At 44.6% G+C, this 16504-nt stretch overlaps 1 protein-coding gene across 5 annotated transcripts in view; it reads left to right on the top strand.

Annotated features, from left to right (window-relative positions):
• The window catches only part of RNLS (renalase, FAD dependent amine oxidase), a 163665-nt gene that overhangs the window by 96499 nt on the left and 50662 nt on the right, over positions 1-16504 (top strand). For 2 of the 5 annotated variants that reach the window (XM_019538616.1, XM_019538613.1), the window contains exon 5: positions 9412-9588. The exons of 1 other annotated variant lie outside the window; for it this stretch is intronic. In XM_019538616.1, the coding sequence (XP_019394161.1) occupies positions 9412-9588 (177 nt within the window). Of the gene's footprint in view, positions 1-9408; positions 9589-16504 lie in introns of all 5 variants that reach the window. 2 more of the 5 variants (XM_019538614.1, XM_019538615.1) reach the window with 2 other exon arrangements.

Genomic DNA, 16504 nt, shown 5'->3' with positions numbered 1-16504 from the left:
AGCACCAGGTCCAACAAGGCGTCTCCCCTGGTGGGGCTGTGCACCTCCTGGGTTAGATGGAGGTCCTGCACTCTGTCTAAGAACCTTAGTTTACATTTTTTTCTCGGATCACAACTAGAATGTATATTAATCTTCATGTTTATTGTTGTAATACCTATAGACCAACAGAATACCTTGTATAAATATAAGCAATAAGGGAATCCTGCCCTGAACAGTTTATAATCTAAATAGGCCAGGGTCAGGGAAAATTCTGTAACATGTGACAGAATAAACTGTATGTCAGCAATAATACTTATGTACACCCTTCAGTTTTTCATGAATAGAAGGATGCACCACAGGATGTGCCTGCTCCTTTAAGAAGACAAGCAGCCTAAGAGGCTGCTGGCAGGTGTCAGGGGGAAGCTAATGAGGGCCTCACCTCACTGGAAGAGGGCTCAGGCTTGAGCTATATAAGCCCAGATCCAGCGTGTCAGGTAGTCTCTCCCCCAGCAGCTACAAGGCAAGGAGCTCTTGGCTGCAGGACTCCCAAAGGGGCCTGGATTGAGCTAAACAACTCTGGGAACAGGGGCAGGTTCCCTGAGCAGAGAAAGATTGATTTGCAGGCAAGTGGCTTTTGTTTTGTTAGCCCCTAGAGCAGAAGTGGGCAAAATGCAGCCCACCAGCCCATTCTATCCAGCTCATGGGGCCCCTAAAAAATTTAGAAAATGAATATTTATCTGCCCCGGCTGCCTGTCATGCAGCCCTTGATGGCTTGTCAAAAAGTAAGTGACCCTCCGCCCAAAATAATTGCCCTCCCTTGCCCTAGAGGGTTTGAGGGGCCTACCAGTGGTGCATATGCCCAAGGAAGGGCTAAGCTGGGACCAGAGGGTCTGAGAGTTGAGGTGGGATGAGTATATAGGCTATGGATATAGCCTGGGCTGGAAGGTATACCTGCTGGAGGAAAGGAAGGTTTTCTCTCTTAAGGGGATAAAGGACTGTTTCTACTATATGTGTATTTTTGTTATAGCCCAGGGGCTTAGGGCTTATGTTAATGTTTAATTCAGTGGTTTGGGTTGAGACTGCAAGGGGTGGTTACAGAGGTCCTATTACTGCCCAAAAGGGCACACAATTGCCTTGAGCCCTGTTAGGGGCAGGTTCAAGGCCTGAGCTTCTGTTAAGCCCAAAGAGGGGCATAGTGCAAGGCTGCAGAGCCACACAGGGGCCTGGGGCCCGACGCCCAAGCAAGGCATAGCCACACAGGAACCAAGAGCTTGGCACCCAAGAGAAGCACAGTCATGAGAGATTGTTAAGCTAAGAGGGGGCACGGGGCTACATTAGGTCCACCAGGCCATACAGGAGCCAGGGGTCCATTAACCAAAGGGACAAACAAGAGCTAAAGCCTCAGAGCCAGGTCTGACATAGTGGGCCTAGGCTAAAGAGCATAGTGAGATAAAAGGGGAGGAAGCCAAGGCCCTGACAGAGGGAACAATGTTATTGTAACATCCACAGGGCATGGGGTGTGGTATGGGAGGGGATTTGGAGCCACACAATTAGCCCACAAGGCTTGAGGTACCCTTGGTGGCACAGTTACAGAGTGAGGCCCAGTGAGGACTTGCTGGGGGCTCAGCAAAACCAGAGTCACACAAAAACCCATTGGCAACCTCCCTATTCATTATTTTACCATCAAGCATGGCAGGCAAGATAGGAAAGCACTCTAGGGGCAGAGTGGGTACAGTCACAGAGCCACCAGGGGGCATCGCAGCCACCCCTAGGACTCTGACTCATGACAGGGGGGTAAAGCTGGAAGAAACTTCAAGAGATCATTTAGTTCAGCCAGGGATTAAACCTATAATCTTGGTGTTATTAGTAGCACGTTCTAACCAAGCTAAATGGCCACGTATTTGGAAGGGTTTTTCTAAGCAAGAAAATGAAAGGGAAGTGAAATGGATATAAAAACTGGGAGAAAGGAGGGGAGAGAAAGAAGGAAAGAAAGATCAGGTTGAGAACAGAAGTAACTGAGATGAAGATGAAGACACTGAGAAGAAAAGAACAAGTTGGACTGAACAACTAATCAATTCAAGACACAGAAGTCTAGGTAAAAATTTAGAAAATAATCTGTTACTTTCTTGCTTATCATTTATGATGTTCCTGCTGGGTCCAGTCTCATTTTAGGAGCTTAATACTGGATAGGACTTCCTGAGTGACTGGACACATCTACATGTTCATTAATATGCTTTTGCTAATGTGCATAAAATTTAGTACCTCTGGGCACTTTTACACATGCTCCGAGTGGGGGAGGTGGGATGCACTTTAATTAAAGCGGCTCTGAAAGCCAGCCACTCTAATTAAAGCACCACAGCGTATCGCTTATCAGCGTCCCTGCACTTCAAAATGGTGGTGGGGGCACTTGAACTAAAGTTCAATCAACGAGCTATAGTTCAAATGCCCCCGCTGCTGTTTTGAAGTAGGGAGACACTGATACACAAGACGTGGAGGCTGTCTGGAGAATGGCGTTTAGCATATTCCAGCAGACTTGATTAATCAAGTCTGTTCCAACTTGCTGTAATTACACCGTGTCAGAGCATCCTCCCAGCATGTCTACAGGCACCCTGTAATGTCAGGTATTAAATAAATGCACAGTAGGCTGCCCTAATGCGCAGTAGCAAATGCACGTGCTTTTTTAGTGATGTTTAATGCACAGTAGCCTATTTTTACTGTGCATTAGTGGATTAGCATGTTTTTTTACACCACACTAAAATAGGCTACACCCACCCTGCTACTAGAAGCAACTGTGTTATGCAGCTACATGGTGATCACAGGATTTGGGATGTTTTCCCTGCATCATTTGGAGCACCAAATGAACAGTATATGAGTCCTTTTTTATTTTGAATTGTAAGAACTAATGTAATACTGGATCCTTTCTCTTCTGGAATGAGTATTTAGGAGCAGAGGCTCTACGGTCTTTGTCTGACCAGATGCAGCATGAATAGCAGCTAGAAATTGGAACAGTGATTTCCACTGCTGACAGTTTTTGTGTTTTTTAAAGGCAGGTAGGTTTGGACAAGCTGCTCACAATACAGAAACCACATAAATCATCTTAGTGCAGTGACTTGCCAGAATAGCCTCTAACTCTCCTGTTAGAGAAAAGACTACATTCTATGGGATGTCATCATCTTTTTAAGCCTAAAAAGGCAAAGTGCTAGACTTAGCCTATCTTTAAACTTCCTAGACCTGTTATACCTAAAATGGTAGTGCTTGAAGACTTACTCAGGGCCAGAGTCTTGTTGGTTTAGGTCCTATATAAAATACATAAATGCTATTAAAATGTAGTCCGTGGCCCAAAAGTGTTAGAAAACACACACAGGACATGTGGGTAAAGGTAGACTACTAGTATACATAATTTTCAGGTTTCACAGTTTACAGTTTGTTGCTTATTGCTCTTCACTTGGAACTAAGATTTGCTTCATGTAGAGGGAAGGAAAAGTCAACATAAGTTTTAGAATATGTATCAAGTTCTAAAATTCTCTCCTGACACTGTGCTTCCATACCTTAATCTGATGTTGCCTAATTCAGGATTTCCCAAGTTACATCACCAGCCTCAGGAGTCCTGATTCACAACTTCATGGCATCTATCCATGTGCTGGAGGGGGGGCACTGATGCATGTGATGCTGGATTCTGCTGGAGCACAATAATTACTACACTCCAGCAGACTCGATTAATCGTGTCTGCTCTGACACACTGTAATTACAATGCATTGGAGCAGCCTCCCTGCACGTGTATGGGAGCCCTTTCTTTCTAAAGTTGCTGCTGTAACACAAGAGACAATGTCAGTTCATAGAAAGAATATGTGATGGGATGATCAGTTACAAAGTTATTATTGATATGAGTTTGTGACAGCAGCATTATTAACAATGGCATGACCAGATAACATCATCATTTTTGCATTTGATGTGTCTTAAGTACTTTAGAAAGAAGATTGTTTTAGTTATGGGCATGACAGTAACAAGCGTGGAATAAATCACTTTTTCCCTTTTGAAGAATGATGTCATTATTTACCAGATGGATCTGCTGCCTGCACATGCACGGCAAATGTAGGAATTACTGTTGCTGGATAGAGTCACTCCATATGCTAAATAATTCCTTGATTCATTTCTTACTTGCTAACTGATTTTTTTTCTTAATTAATTAAGTCGATATAATTCAGTGTGAAACTATGTATTTTGGTAGTTGATCTTTTGCCTCTTGAATCTGTAATAGGAGATGAACCTTTACATAGACTAGGAGATCTCTTATATGCTAATTTCATATCCCGAAGTGTTGACTCTGTATTTTAGTGGCACAAAAATAGCTAGAGGTAGTTTACCTGTGTTACTCTGGAGTCAGGCAGAAAGCAAGGTAGATTAGACTAAATCAGAGAGGTATGGCATAAGGTTTTAAAAGCAGAGAGCTTACTTCATCATAAATACCAAACCTTTGTCCCATGCTTTAGGGTTGTTGGTTGTAGCCATCTTGGTCTATGGATATGGGCAGGCAAGGTTCTTTGGGTAGATATGATATCTTTTATTAGACCAACTAAATAGCTGGAAGAATTGTTCTTTGCAAACTTTCAGGAACAAACACCCTTCTTCAGGCAATAGGGAGAATCTGTTGGTGTTTGTGTGCTCTCCTGGGTAGAACAGAAGCCAATATATTCAATGCAGGTCTGTGAAAATGGAAATGCATGGCAATGAGGATCTGAGGGAATGGGAGACAATAGGTGAGAGACAGTTGGGGGTGTGGAAAAGGAGTGTAGAATTGGTGATAGAATGTAGCTGGTAAAATGCAGATGGATTACCTGGGGTTATCAGATGGCAGGCAGGTTATAATGTGCCATAAATCCACATAGTCACTGTCTATATTTAGTCCATGATTTTTTGTATGCAGTAGATTTATGAAGTGAGTGTGTAGGCTCATCTGTGAAAGGTATATTGTAAATTCCCTTTAAGGATTAGAACTGAGAGACTGGAGAGAGAAAGTGTTTGTTTTGTGAGAAATGTCCCCCCACAGGTAATTGGGTACTTTTGTCTTTGATAGCTTTTTGGTGTGCGTTCATTTTGGTACACTGTTGTTGTTTGGTTTCTCCTACAACTGCTGTGCCCTGTGCCAGGAGCTCATCTCCAGGGCAACAGGAATGGGGGTCTCACAGAAGGGACCTCTGGATGCCAGCTGGGAGCTAGTGAAGTGGGAGTGGGATCCAGGACAAGGGGAGTGCCATGACAGAGCCAGTGACCCACGGTCCAGGGAAGCAGAAAGACCGCCGGTGGGGTCTGCGTTGGTCGGCAGTGGTGGGTGAGGGTAGTAGGACTGGGATGCCTGGGCCCCAATGCCAGGGCTGTCAGGGGCACTGCCATCTTTCCAGAGCTGATCTGCTCTCCCCCAGCCCTGATGGTTACTCCATGCATGCAAGCCCTCCAAGCAGTTCCAGGACAGTCCTGAAGGGCTGCAGGAAGAACCAGGGGGAGAGTTCAGCCTGTCAGCCTACCTGGCCAGGCTGTTACTGGGACTATGACAACAGAGCCTACTGGCCTGAGCTCATCTACCCATCCTGTGAGGGTCCTGGGGGTGAACTTTTCCACTCAACACAGTCCCCATCCTGACTCGGGTCCTGCTGCAAGAGAATGGCACAGCCTTGGTTGGGATAAACAGACTTGGGCTTGGTTCTGCCATGTGACGTGAGCCCCAGGCATGGCCAAGGGTAATAGGGCCAAAGTCGCTAAAGGGGGAGACTGAGTCATGGGGTGTGAGGTCCTAGGAGATGGGGTTATGTGAGGGAGAGCCAGGAGTCCTCAGCCCCCACTATGGTGTTGCCTCCCACCCTGCTGCCTCCTCCCACCTCAACCCCACAGCCACTTCCTGCCCCCGCCCTGCAGCTATCTCAGATTGACAGGGGGTCCAAGATCACATACCTGTCTAGCTCCTACACAGAAAAGTCCCTGGTCTTCACTCTGGAATTCAAAAATGAGTGTGGTAGGTCTATAGCCCCCTATCCTGTACCTCCCCTCCAAGGTTTTGTTTGTTGAGTTCAGCCCATGCAGCATTCTTCTGGACCCCAAGTCCCTCCCCCTTCTCCTTCCCCTTCCTAACCATTCCTTCCAGGTTATTTTGTCCCTTTCACAAACTTTCCCTGCCACCACCTGGCACGACCTCACCCCTTCCAAAGGTTTCCTGGTTTGTGTCAGTAGGAAGAGGGACCAAGTTGTCATGGGCAACATTCAACAGATTTTCTTTATTGAAAATGAGGAAAGTGTGGCTGTGGCAACCTTATAAACTGAGACACAACTTCCTTGCATTCTCCTGGATCCTGGTGTGTGCCCTAGGGGAAGTGGAAGGGGAACAGTTTCTAGGCAGCTTGGGTTGTGGGAAGCACTGCCCAGAACACATGGCCAGAGGAGTTGTCTGACGAGATGCCAGGGGAGGAGATCCATGGCCCTGTGCCAGGGCATGGGCACTCAAAGCCTCCAGCCCAGCTCATCCAGGGAAGGCTCCCAGTCCTCAAGGCTAGGGACAGAAGTTTCACATAAACCTGTATCAGAAACCGGTTCAAATCTGTAATGCAACAGAAGTTCAGTGCACATAAATCCCTTTCAAAATGGCCAAAACTAGTTCAAGATAAACTTGTATGGATGTAGTATCAGACTTAACTGATTTAAATTAAATCTGTTTATTAAATTAGTATCTCAAATCCCCTCCAGATTCAAGTTAACATGTGGTCCTCCAGCATCCCAGGATGCATTGCATCTCCCCCACCCTCACAGGGTGGGTGAACAAGCTTTGCCTCTAGCCCAGCAAGGAGGCATGCTCTAGTGCCCTCCCCCCTGCCCCCTGACATCTGACCTGAGCCACTGCAGGTATGCAGCTACATTTCTGAAATCAAAAGTAAATGTCTTTGCACTTGCTTATCGGTTCAATCTATGCCTGCGAAGATTGAATCGATTCATTCTCAGGCTTTTTGACTGTCTGTACTTAGCCCAAGAGTGAGGAGGTAGTCAGTCAGGACTTTGCAGATCCAAACAGCCCATTGCTGTGTGGGGCTGGCATCCCAATGTCGGGGGGCTCACTCCCTGATCCCTGTGCCAAATCTGCATGACCTGCTATGCCCAGTCTGCATGCTGTGCTGCTTCTGCCCAGGCTTTGCAGAAGACCTCTCCCCTGGTCTCTCAGTTTTTTTGTGGAAGACATGCACACTGATGATAAGGCGCAACAGGTTCTTCTCTTCCACCTTGAGCCATGTACCGAGAGTCTGTCAGTGCCCCTTGAGGTGACTGAAGGCACACTCCATTGTCATGCGATACCTGCTTAGGCAGTAATTCTCCTTCCAGCAGTCCAGCTGCCCCATAGGGCTCCACCAGCCAGGGCAGGACTAGGTAAACCAATTCCCTAACGATATGGGGGGGACAGTGACATCAATAATGAAATTGGGGACCCCAGTAACATATCACCCACTTTCTATCATCTTGGGGAATGGGAAGTTATGGAAGATACGGGCATTGTGAGCACTGCCTGCCTAGCTGGTGAAGATGTGTGTGAAGTGGCTCTGGTGGTCCTGTAAGAGGAGGAGTAGCCTTTGTGGCTGACAAATGCCTGGACACCCTGGGGTAGGCAAAGGATGGGCACCCATGAGGCAGCAGCTGGTGACCACCTCCTGTCGGTTAACAAGTTGTAGATGAAGCAGTTGGCCAGAACATCTGGATGACCAGATGCGCCTCTCCAGTCGTATTCTTGCCCACATGGAACTGGTTAGCATATAGTGGTAACTACTGGAGGTGGCCAGCTTCATGACAATAATGACCACCCACTTCTCTGGAGTGAGGGGTGGCCGCATGCTGACATCCTGCCATGTGATGTGGGGATGGGGGTCATATGGGCAACTATGTCAATGAAAGTGACCCGGCACATGCAGAAGGTCTGGACCTACTGTTCATCGTTCCAGATGCTCAAAACAATTGGCTTCCACCAGTCAGTGCTGGTGGTGTGTGGTGGCCCACAGCATCCAGCAAGAGACTCGCAAGGTGACAAACAAGACGGGACGCAGGTCCTGGGTGTCCCTGCTTGGGCACAGGTGGCAGGACATCATGGCAGGGTGCAGGAAGACCCTGGACACAAAGGCACATGTAATTCAGGATGAAGGGGTGCTCACTCTGGGTCCTTTTTGGAAGCCTAGGGATGGGTGCAGGAGAATCCATGGTGATGTGGCAGAGGGTTGAGGGCATGCTTGCCCATGCCTAGAAGCTAGTCAGGGTGGCCTGGGTGCTTAGCTTAGTTGTCAGTCTCTGGCAGCCCAGAGAGCTCTCGGGACATGCAGGGAGGCATGCAGGAGCACCCTCAACCTGAAGGCCTCAGCCAGTGTAGGCAGCCTGCAGTCCCCCTCCCTGCCCCCCCACCTCCTCTGCCAAGGGTGAACATGTACACTGTTTGCTACGGATCTAACCTAGGCTCCTTACAGAAAACTACTTAACTTAGACCAATTCTTTCCCAGGCTTTCTGAACTTCTGTACCTGACCTTGGTGTCTAATTCAGGCACATGGCAATTCCCATGCTTTGGGATTTGAAATTCTTATTTGCCATGTAGTCATGTTAGACTATGCTTCAGAGCTATAAGTGGCAGTCATAAGCATCAGTTGATAATAATGCTTCCAATAAAATCTCATTTACCCCAGTTAGTAGAGGCCATTGCTGCTTGCTACCTGCTGGACATCCAGATCTATAAAGTTTTATAGGTACCAAGCTCTTACTGAAGCAAATGAAAGTTTGAGAACTAAATCTCTTTGAGGATCTGGGCCAATGTTCTTGCTGGCCTGCCACCTTGCAATATTTATTCTTCTCAGGTAGCTTCGCTAATAGATCAAAAATAAAATAGTATCCTGTTCAGTTTTAAACTGTGCTCAGTGCAGTTTTCCTCTGCCTTCATACGGGACTGAACCTTTCAGTCCAATGCTGCATAACATTTAACTCAAATTTTCAGCAAAATATTTTAAGTTTGTGTTTAACTTTACATTAAGTTACATATTCCGCTGAAATCAATAGTACTTAATAGTCAGTAGGATTTAAGCATGTGCCTAAAGTTAAGCATGTTTTTAATTGTTTTGCTGAATAGAATCAGTATCTGTGTCACTATGTAGAAGTCAGTGGCTGCCAGAGAAAAATAAAATGTATATACAGTACTATTAACTTTTTTTTTACATCAGAGACTCATTTTATGTACTGTACCACTAAAATTATTTAATATATATCCCAGAAAGGCAGTACAATCAGTTAGATTTAAATATTAAAATGTTAAATGGAATATGGACTTTGGGCACTCTAGTACTGTTTTAAGGGAAAATTAATCGGCTTAACTACAGTATTCACAAGTTTAATGCTCTGAGAAAAAAGTGATTGTCTATTTTTTTTCACAGTAATTAATGGAAGTCAAAGGCAGCAACTGGAATCTGTAAGCTACTCATCTCGCTACGCTCTGGGACTCTTTTATGAAGCTGGTACACAGATTGATGTCCCCTGGGCTGCACAATACATCACCAATAATCCCTGCATACGCTTCATATCCATCGATAATAAGAAACGCAATATAGGTCAGTGCTCCCATTATTTCCCTTAAACACAGTAACAATAGAGGGTGTAGATCATGAAAAATGCTGTTTAATTGAGTGTTGCTATTCTGAACAGAGCAAGTATTTAACTACAAGCCACAGGGGATAAAATTTATTGTCACATTTGGCCTGCAATAAAATACACAATGAAACTGGGAAAGTTTTCAGAAAATCATCACCCAGCACATGGTTTATATTCTGCGTTTATGAAAACAGTGTCAGAGTATTTAAGACATCAAAATGTTACTATTCCAAGAAACAGCTTGAGCTCTATTTTTTAAAGACTGATTCATGCACATGCCAATCTATGTACCATCATCCAATTTACAAGTCTTGATCTTTCCATTGAGCATGCTTGGAACATGTTATAACGTATACAAGGCTTCTCAGTCTAATTCAGTGGTAAGTAATATATTTTTTCCATCAGGGAAAATCCTTGAGATTACTCTATGTATATCATTATTGCAAAAGACTTCTTTTTAGAGTACTTCTTAAGAGTTCTGCAGAAATTTTGTCATCTCTCTGGTAAAGGTGATCATGAAAAGAGACATACTGTACTTTTATTAACCACATGTAGCAATAAGCCCATGGGAAAATACGCTGGACCAGGACATTTAAAAAGTAATCATGAGCAAGATTTGTCAACCTTAAAACTTTTGAGATATAGAAAGAGGAGCAGGCTCTGATTTTTATATTACTGACACTTTTTAAGAATAAAAAATCAGCCAGTTTTTTTTCATGGATTGCAATGAAGTGAGCTACTAACTTAAATTGATTAAATTCTTACAAAAATGAAATTCCCTTAAAACATCTAAAACTTTCATATGTTTTTAAAAAAAAATAGTGGGAACAACTATCATCAAGTGTAGCTAGAGCAAGGACATATAAAGCACTGACAGACATGTGGGGGAAACATGCTTGATCAGAAGCAGCAGCGCATTACTTCGACCTGGCTTCACTGAGGCTGTATAGATCAGGCACTTCAATGGGACTTTTTGGTGCTTTTGTCTAAAACAGATTCAATCATTAGATAAAAGTGCCAGAAAAGTCACACTGAAGCACCCAGTCGATACAGATGTTGGGAAGTCAGGTCCAACTAACAGGATGCCTCTTCTTGGGTGTGTGCTGGGCTTGCCTCAGGAGCACACCAATTTTAAAGTAAAGCATCAGGTTTTTCTTTCCACATCTGCAAGCAGCCAGTAATTCTATTCTCAGTTGTTCCAGTGACTTTAAGTGACCTTGATCTAGTCAGTTAGCCTTAGTTAATTCAGCTGTGAAAAGGGACTCAAATCTGTATTTTCAAACTACTTGGTTATGTGTTATCTGTTGAACTTAAGTGAAGATTTTCAGAAATGGCCCCTATGTAATACAAATTATCACTATTATAAAATATTGTTAAGTGAAATAAATCTTGGTTTTCCGTTCAAAGTTATGAATCCAAAAATATTCCTCTCTCTCCTATCTTTATTGTTCAGTTTGGACTAAGAGTTATCATTCTGTAACAAACTTAAACTCTGTCAGCATCTGTCCACCAAACATGTTTCAGATGTGTACATCACTTGTAGTACCCAAACACTAACAAAATTTTATAAAGCAGTCATAAGACTGAATATATATATGTTCCTTCTGTTGTTGTATTATGCCAGGCAATTTTATATATTACTTACTATCATAGTATCTTCAGGAAGTCAGGTTAGTCATTCATTAAATTATTATTGTGAGAGAGGTAATATAAGAGCGATGTTGTAGCTTTGTGGGAGAAGTAATTCAGTGATGCTGAAAAGCCATTCTACTTTCTAATGTAAAGGTTCAGCTATGGGCCAGCTGCCGGGAACTGTCTGCCTTTGCTCATACATTTTTTTACCCAAGGCATGATAACTCCGGTATCCCTAATGGAATGCCGAGACCACACTAAAATAATCCAGGTAAGACCCATGTGAGGACATTAAAAAACATAATTGGACTTTGATCTGAATCCAGTATTGAACAAGGAACCAGTGTAAAGTGAGTAGAACCTGACTGATGTGCTTATGCCTTGCTGTGCTGCTTAGGTGAGCTGCTGCATGCTTCAGCTTCATTTGCCAGGCCAAGGTTTATAGTACATGAGATTGTAGTGACAAAAAACTCATGCAGTGGCATAGCCTGATCCCCAGTGGAGAAGGGTAGGGGGGGATGATACAAGACAATTCATTTTACTGTTTTTGCATCAGATGCCAAGTCCACAATAGTAGTGGCACTAATTTGTTCTGCTACGGTGTGCCACGGTGCACACCCCTGTCTGTGTTCTTTGCTGACCTGTGGCTGCAGTGGCTGGCTGGCTGGTGCATAGGTGTCTTGGCAGGGGCTAGCCACCCCCTGCACTGAGGCACCCTGTGCGCTGAGCAGCTGGGGAGCAGCACATGGAAATTTGGGTGGGGGAGGTAGACAACAAATGTGGGACAAATGTAGAGGTGGGGGAGCAGGCATTCTTGGGCTGGCTGCTCCCCTGTCTCCATGTGCCTCAGTGCAGGGGCCTCGCTGTGGAGCCCCCATACTGACGCATGTAGAGTCTCTGTGCTGAAGCACACTGCGCCCCAGCCAGCCTCAGATCAGCTGGCTGTTCTGCAGTTTGCCTTGAGATGGGGGGCATGGATCCTGCTCCCCATCTCAAGGCACGCTGCAGAACAGCTGGCTGGCTGGAAGGTAGCAGCACTGTGCACTGATTAATGTGCAACTTTTGCAGTTTGTGGCACTGCAAAGGGGTTTGCATCGCCACAAACCTCGTGCCTGCATGTCTGCATTCAGGCAGAGAGTCCCAAAAGAAAGCATATGTGTGTGCTGCTGTGATTGGATACTATGCGTCCCCAGTCGTGGGTGATGGTTGAATTTGGTACGACCCTTCCAAATAGTTTGCTCCCTTTTCCCACCAAAATTGCCTGCTCGGGTTTTGTTTTAGCTAGTTGAAATTGATGTTTATGCAAGAAGCAAAGGAAATACAGATTTTTATTACATCTAGTATTGTGATGCAAAACTGCCTGCTATCCTATGAGTTCTCTGGTACACTTAGCCTAAATATTGACAAAGATTTGAGACAAGACTGAGTGCTTTACACAAGGGCTCTTAAAAGTGTACTTGTTCAAAATCCCACCTTAGATGGGCCTAGAAATTAGAAGTGAGGGGCTGTTAAAAATGGCCTTTAACCAGTTTCTCAATCATCTTGCCAGGCATTTCACTCTAAAATCTAACCCGGAGTAAATGTAAAGAATTCCTATATTCACCTAACTTGTACTTTGTAACAAAATGAAATGCTATTAAGTGCTTAAAACATAGTATCTTTTCATTATTTAAGGTCTTTACATAGCTGATTTAACCAATTGTGTTGCATTAGTTGGGGGTAAGACTAGATAACCTTAAAGATCCATTCCTTCCAACTCTGTGATTCTATATATACTCAGTAAATTATTAAAAGGTTACTAAACAATATCAAAATGTGTATGTTTAAGGTAGCACACACACTTTTAACCTTGGATGGAAATGTCTAATACAGTATGATAGTAATTTCTTAAGGAAGGTTCATTTTCTCAGGCGAAATATTTTCTTTAGGGTTTTGGGGTTTTTTTTTTAAGTTTTTGAACAAAATGAGGGCTAGCCGTCGCAGATGAAATGCCTCCCACAAGCCCTCATTGCAACATATAAACAGCCAGCCAGCCCTCTTTTGTACTCTACTGTTCCTTGTTAACTTACTTGAATTTTGTACATTTCAACTTTGTTCCAAGAAAAGTAGTAGTGGAGTGGGAGAATAATGCATGTTAACAAGAAATAAGGAGAGAGAGTTCTGATTGTGGGTGTTCCTGTATAGTATAGAAAGTTTGAAAGACAGTCCCTTGCTCTTTTTCTTGAGGATATATTAAATACAATAATATAAACCACAAGTAAACTGTCACCAAGAGATTTTCTATTCTTCAAGTACATGTACAACTCCTACTAAATAGATAACTAACATTAAAGGGAATTCATGAACAAGGATGCACACATGCTCATGCATAAGAGTATATGGATAGCTAGGACTCAACATGTAGTTTACTTATAAGTTAGTAATATCGTAATAGAAATACAGTAAAAGAGGTGTTAACTGGCATTCTACTATCCAGAATACTCTATTAACTAGAATTTCTAGCCAAGTGGCTTGACGTGGCAGTGGGGGAAAAGGGAGTTGCTGATGCCACCCGCCACCCTGTGCTGCCTCTGCTCCAAATGCAGCTATTGCCAGCCCCCCCTGCCCCTTCCCCTGCCCCACAGGGGTTTTCAAAAAGGTTGAAAACCCCTGCCTCAGATAACCAGAATTTGTAGGTACCCGGCACCCCCCCTGACCCCACTCATGCCACTTAACACAGCTTTTACTGTACATTTTTACATAGATTTCTTCAATTTCTTTTCATTCATACACACATTTTATAATAACATTTCTGAATGAACTTTAGATTGATTTACATATTTTAAATAAAAAGTGACTATATATGTGCAAGAAAAAGGGCACTCATAAAATACAAGCAGAAAACTTAATTTTTCTTTTATTTTCCCACTTTCTCTCATGCATCCACAATAAGTAGATGGGGCAGCTGATGTCTGATGCCCAAGAAAAGGCCAATCTCCTAAACAAATACTTTGTGTCAGTTTTCCACCCATCCAAAGGGGGTGCTAGACAGAACACACAACTTCCAGGGAGTGGAAGATGGTCCCATAACTGACGTCCATCAGGTGAGGGAACACCTCGAAAGGCCAGATGTCCGTAAGTCCTCAGGCCTGGACGGAATGCACCCAAGAGTCTTGAAGGAGCTGGCAGACATCACAGCACTCCCTATGGCAAAGATATTTCAGAACTCATGGCACTTGGGTGAGGTGCCTGAAGACTGGAAAAGAGCTGATGTGGTCCCAATCTTCAAAAAAGGAAGGAAGGAAGGAAGGTCCAGGGAACTACAGGCCAATCAGTCTGACATCCATCCCTGGGAAGATCTTGGAGAAAATCATCAAGGAAACCATCAGCAACAAGCTAATGGAAGGCATCCTTCTGAATGCCAGCCAACATGGCTTTCTCACTGGAAGGTCTTGCCTGACCAACCTTGTCACCTTCTATGACCAGGTGACTCATTGCCTCGATAAGGGAGACGAGGTTAATGTTGTATACCTGGATTTCAAGAAAGCCTTTGGCTTGGTCTCGCATGATGTCATCATGGTTAAGCTGGGGAACTGCAGCCTCAGCCCTCTCATGGTCCAGTGGCTGGGGAACTGGCTCTGGGGTCAGACCCAACGAGTACTAGTCAATGTGGTGCAGAGTGACCAGTGGGGTCCCTCAAGGCTCAGTTCTTGGGTCAGTACTCTTCTACATGTTCATTAATGATCTGTATTCGGGTGTCAGATGCAGGCTGGTAAAGTTTGCAGATGACAGTAAACTATGGGGGAAGGCAGCCACACTAGAAGACAGGCTGGGATATAGGCTGACCTAGACACGCTCACAAGGTGGGCAGACCAAAACCTGATGGCATAGAGAAGTGCAGGGTGCTCCACCTCAGGAGGAGCAACCAGCATCATACTTATAGGCTTTGCAGTGCTAGGCTCGCTAGCACCACGATCAAATAGACTTGGAGGTCTTGATTGATCACAAGATGAACATGAGCCACCAAAGCAATGGTGTAGCCTGCAAAGCTAGCCAAACTCTGGCATGCATCCATCGATGCATCTCTAACAAAACCAAGGACATCATCCTCCCACTTTACTTGGTGAAGCTGCAACTGGAGTACTGCATCCAGTTTTGGGTCCCCCAGTTCAGGAGGGATGTGGATAAGCTTGAGAGAGAGTCCAGAGGAGAGCCACCCATATGATCAAAGGCCAAGAGAGCAAACCTTACAAGGAGAGGCTGAAGGACATGGGACTCTTCAGCCTGGAGAAGAGAAGGCTCAGAGGGGACTTGGTGGCAACCTATAAGTACATAAGGGGTGTGCATCAGGGTCTGGGAGAACAGATGTCCACCAGAGTTCCCAAGAAGTAACAAGGTCCAACAGCCACAAACTCCTAGAACGCCAGTTGAGATTGAAAGGAAACACTTCTTCACAGTCCCAGTGTCCAAGGTCTGGAACAGACTCCCCCCAGAGGTGGTACAAGCACCTACTCTGGACTCATTCAGAAGGCATTTGGATGTTTATCTTGCTGAGATCATTTGATCCCCGCAGACTTTCTGCCAATGTCAGGAGGGCTGGACTCGATGATCTTGCGAGGTCCCTTCCAGCCCCCAATGTCTATAAAATCTATAAGTACAGCCATAAGATTTTGTTACCCAAGTTATATGCTGCAAATGGGGACTTACTGACAAACAATCTAAAACTCCAGTAATACTTCTGGCTTTAGCTATATGACACCAAGTTGTCTTCCCCAGTACAGAATGCAGCTAACAGAAATAGCCATATGTTTATAGTGCCTATGCAAAGGCAGATATACCATATTTTTTCATATATAACACATACCTTTTCCCCCAAAGTCAGCACCCCAATACTTAAGCAGGGGAGCTCAAGTATGTCCGTGGTAAGAAATCCAGTGTCTGTATAAGAAGACTGATTTCCTTAGGTAGTATTACTCAAATGTCCCTGCTTTTCTTTATGTTATAAGAGCTTATTCTTTAAGGGATCAGCATAGGCCAGGGGTGTCAAACTCACCTGGGGCCTTGGGCTGGATCTGGACTATGGGGTTCCATGTAGGCCAGATCCATCCCAGGGCACAAGGGTGGCTACCAAGGTGGTGGTGGGTCCAGAGGTGGCAAGAGATCCAGTGGCAGTAGTGGCAAGTCTGGAGGTGACACAAGGCTCCAGCAGTGCTGGGAGGGATCTGGCAGAGGTGGGAGTCCAGAGGTAGCAGTGGGTCTGCAGAT

Source organism: Crocodylus porosus, unplaced genomic scaffold, assembly GCF_001723895.1.
Source record: "Crocodylus porosus isolate Cpor-Errol unplaced genomic scaffold, CroPor_comp1, whole genome shotgun sequence".
In the NCBI taxonomy this organism is placed as follows: Eukaryota; Metazoa; Chordata; order Crocodylia; family Crocodylidae; genus Crocodylus; species Crocodylus porosus.
This window is presented reverse-complemented; position numbering and strand designations above follow the sequence as displayed.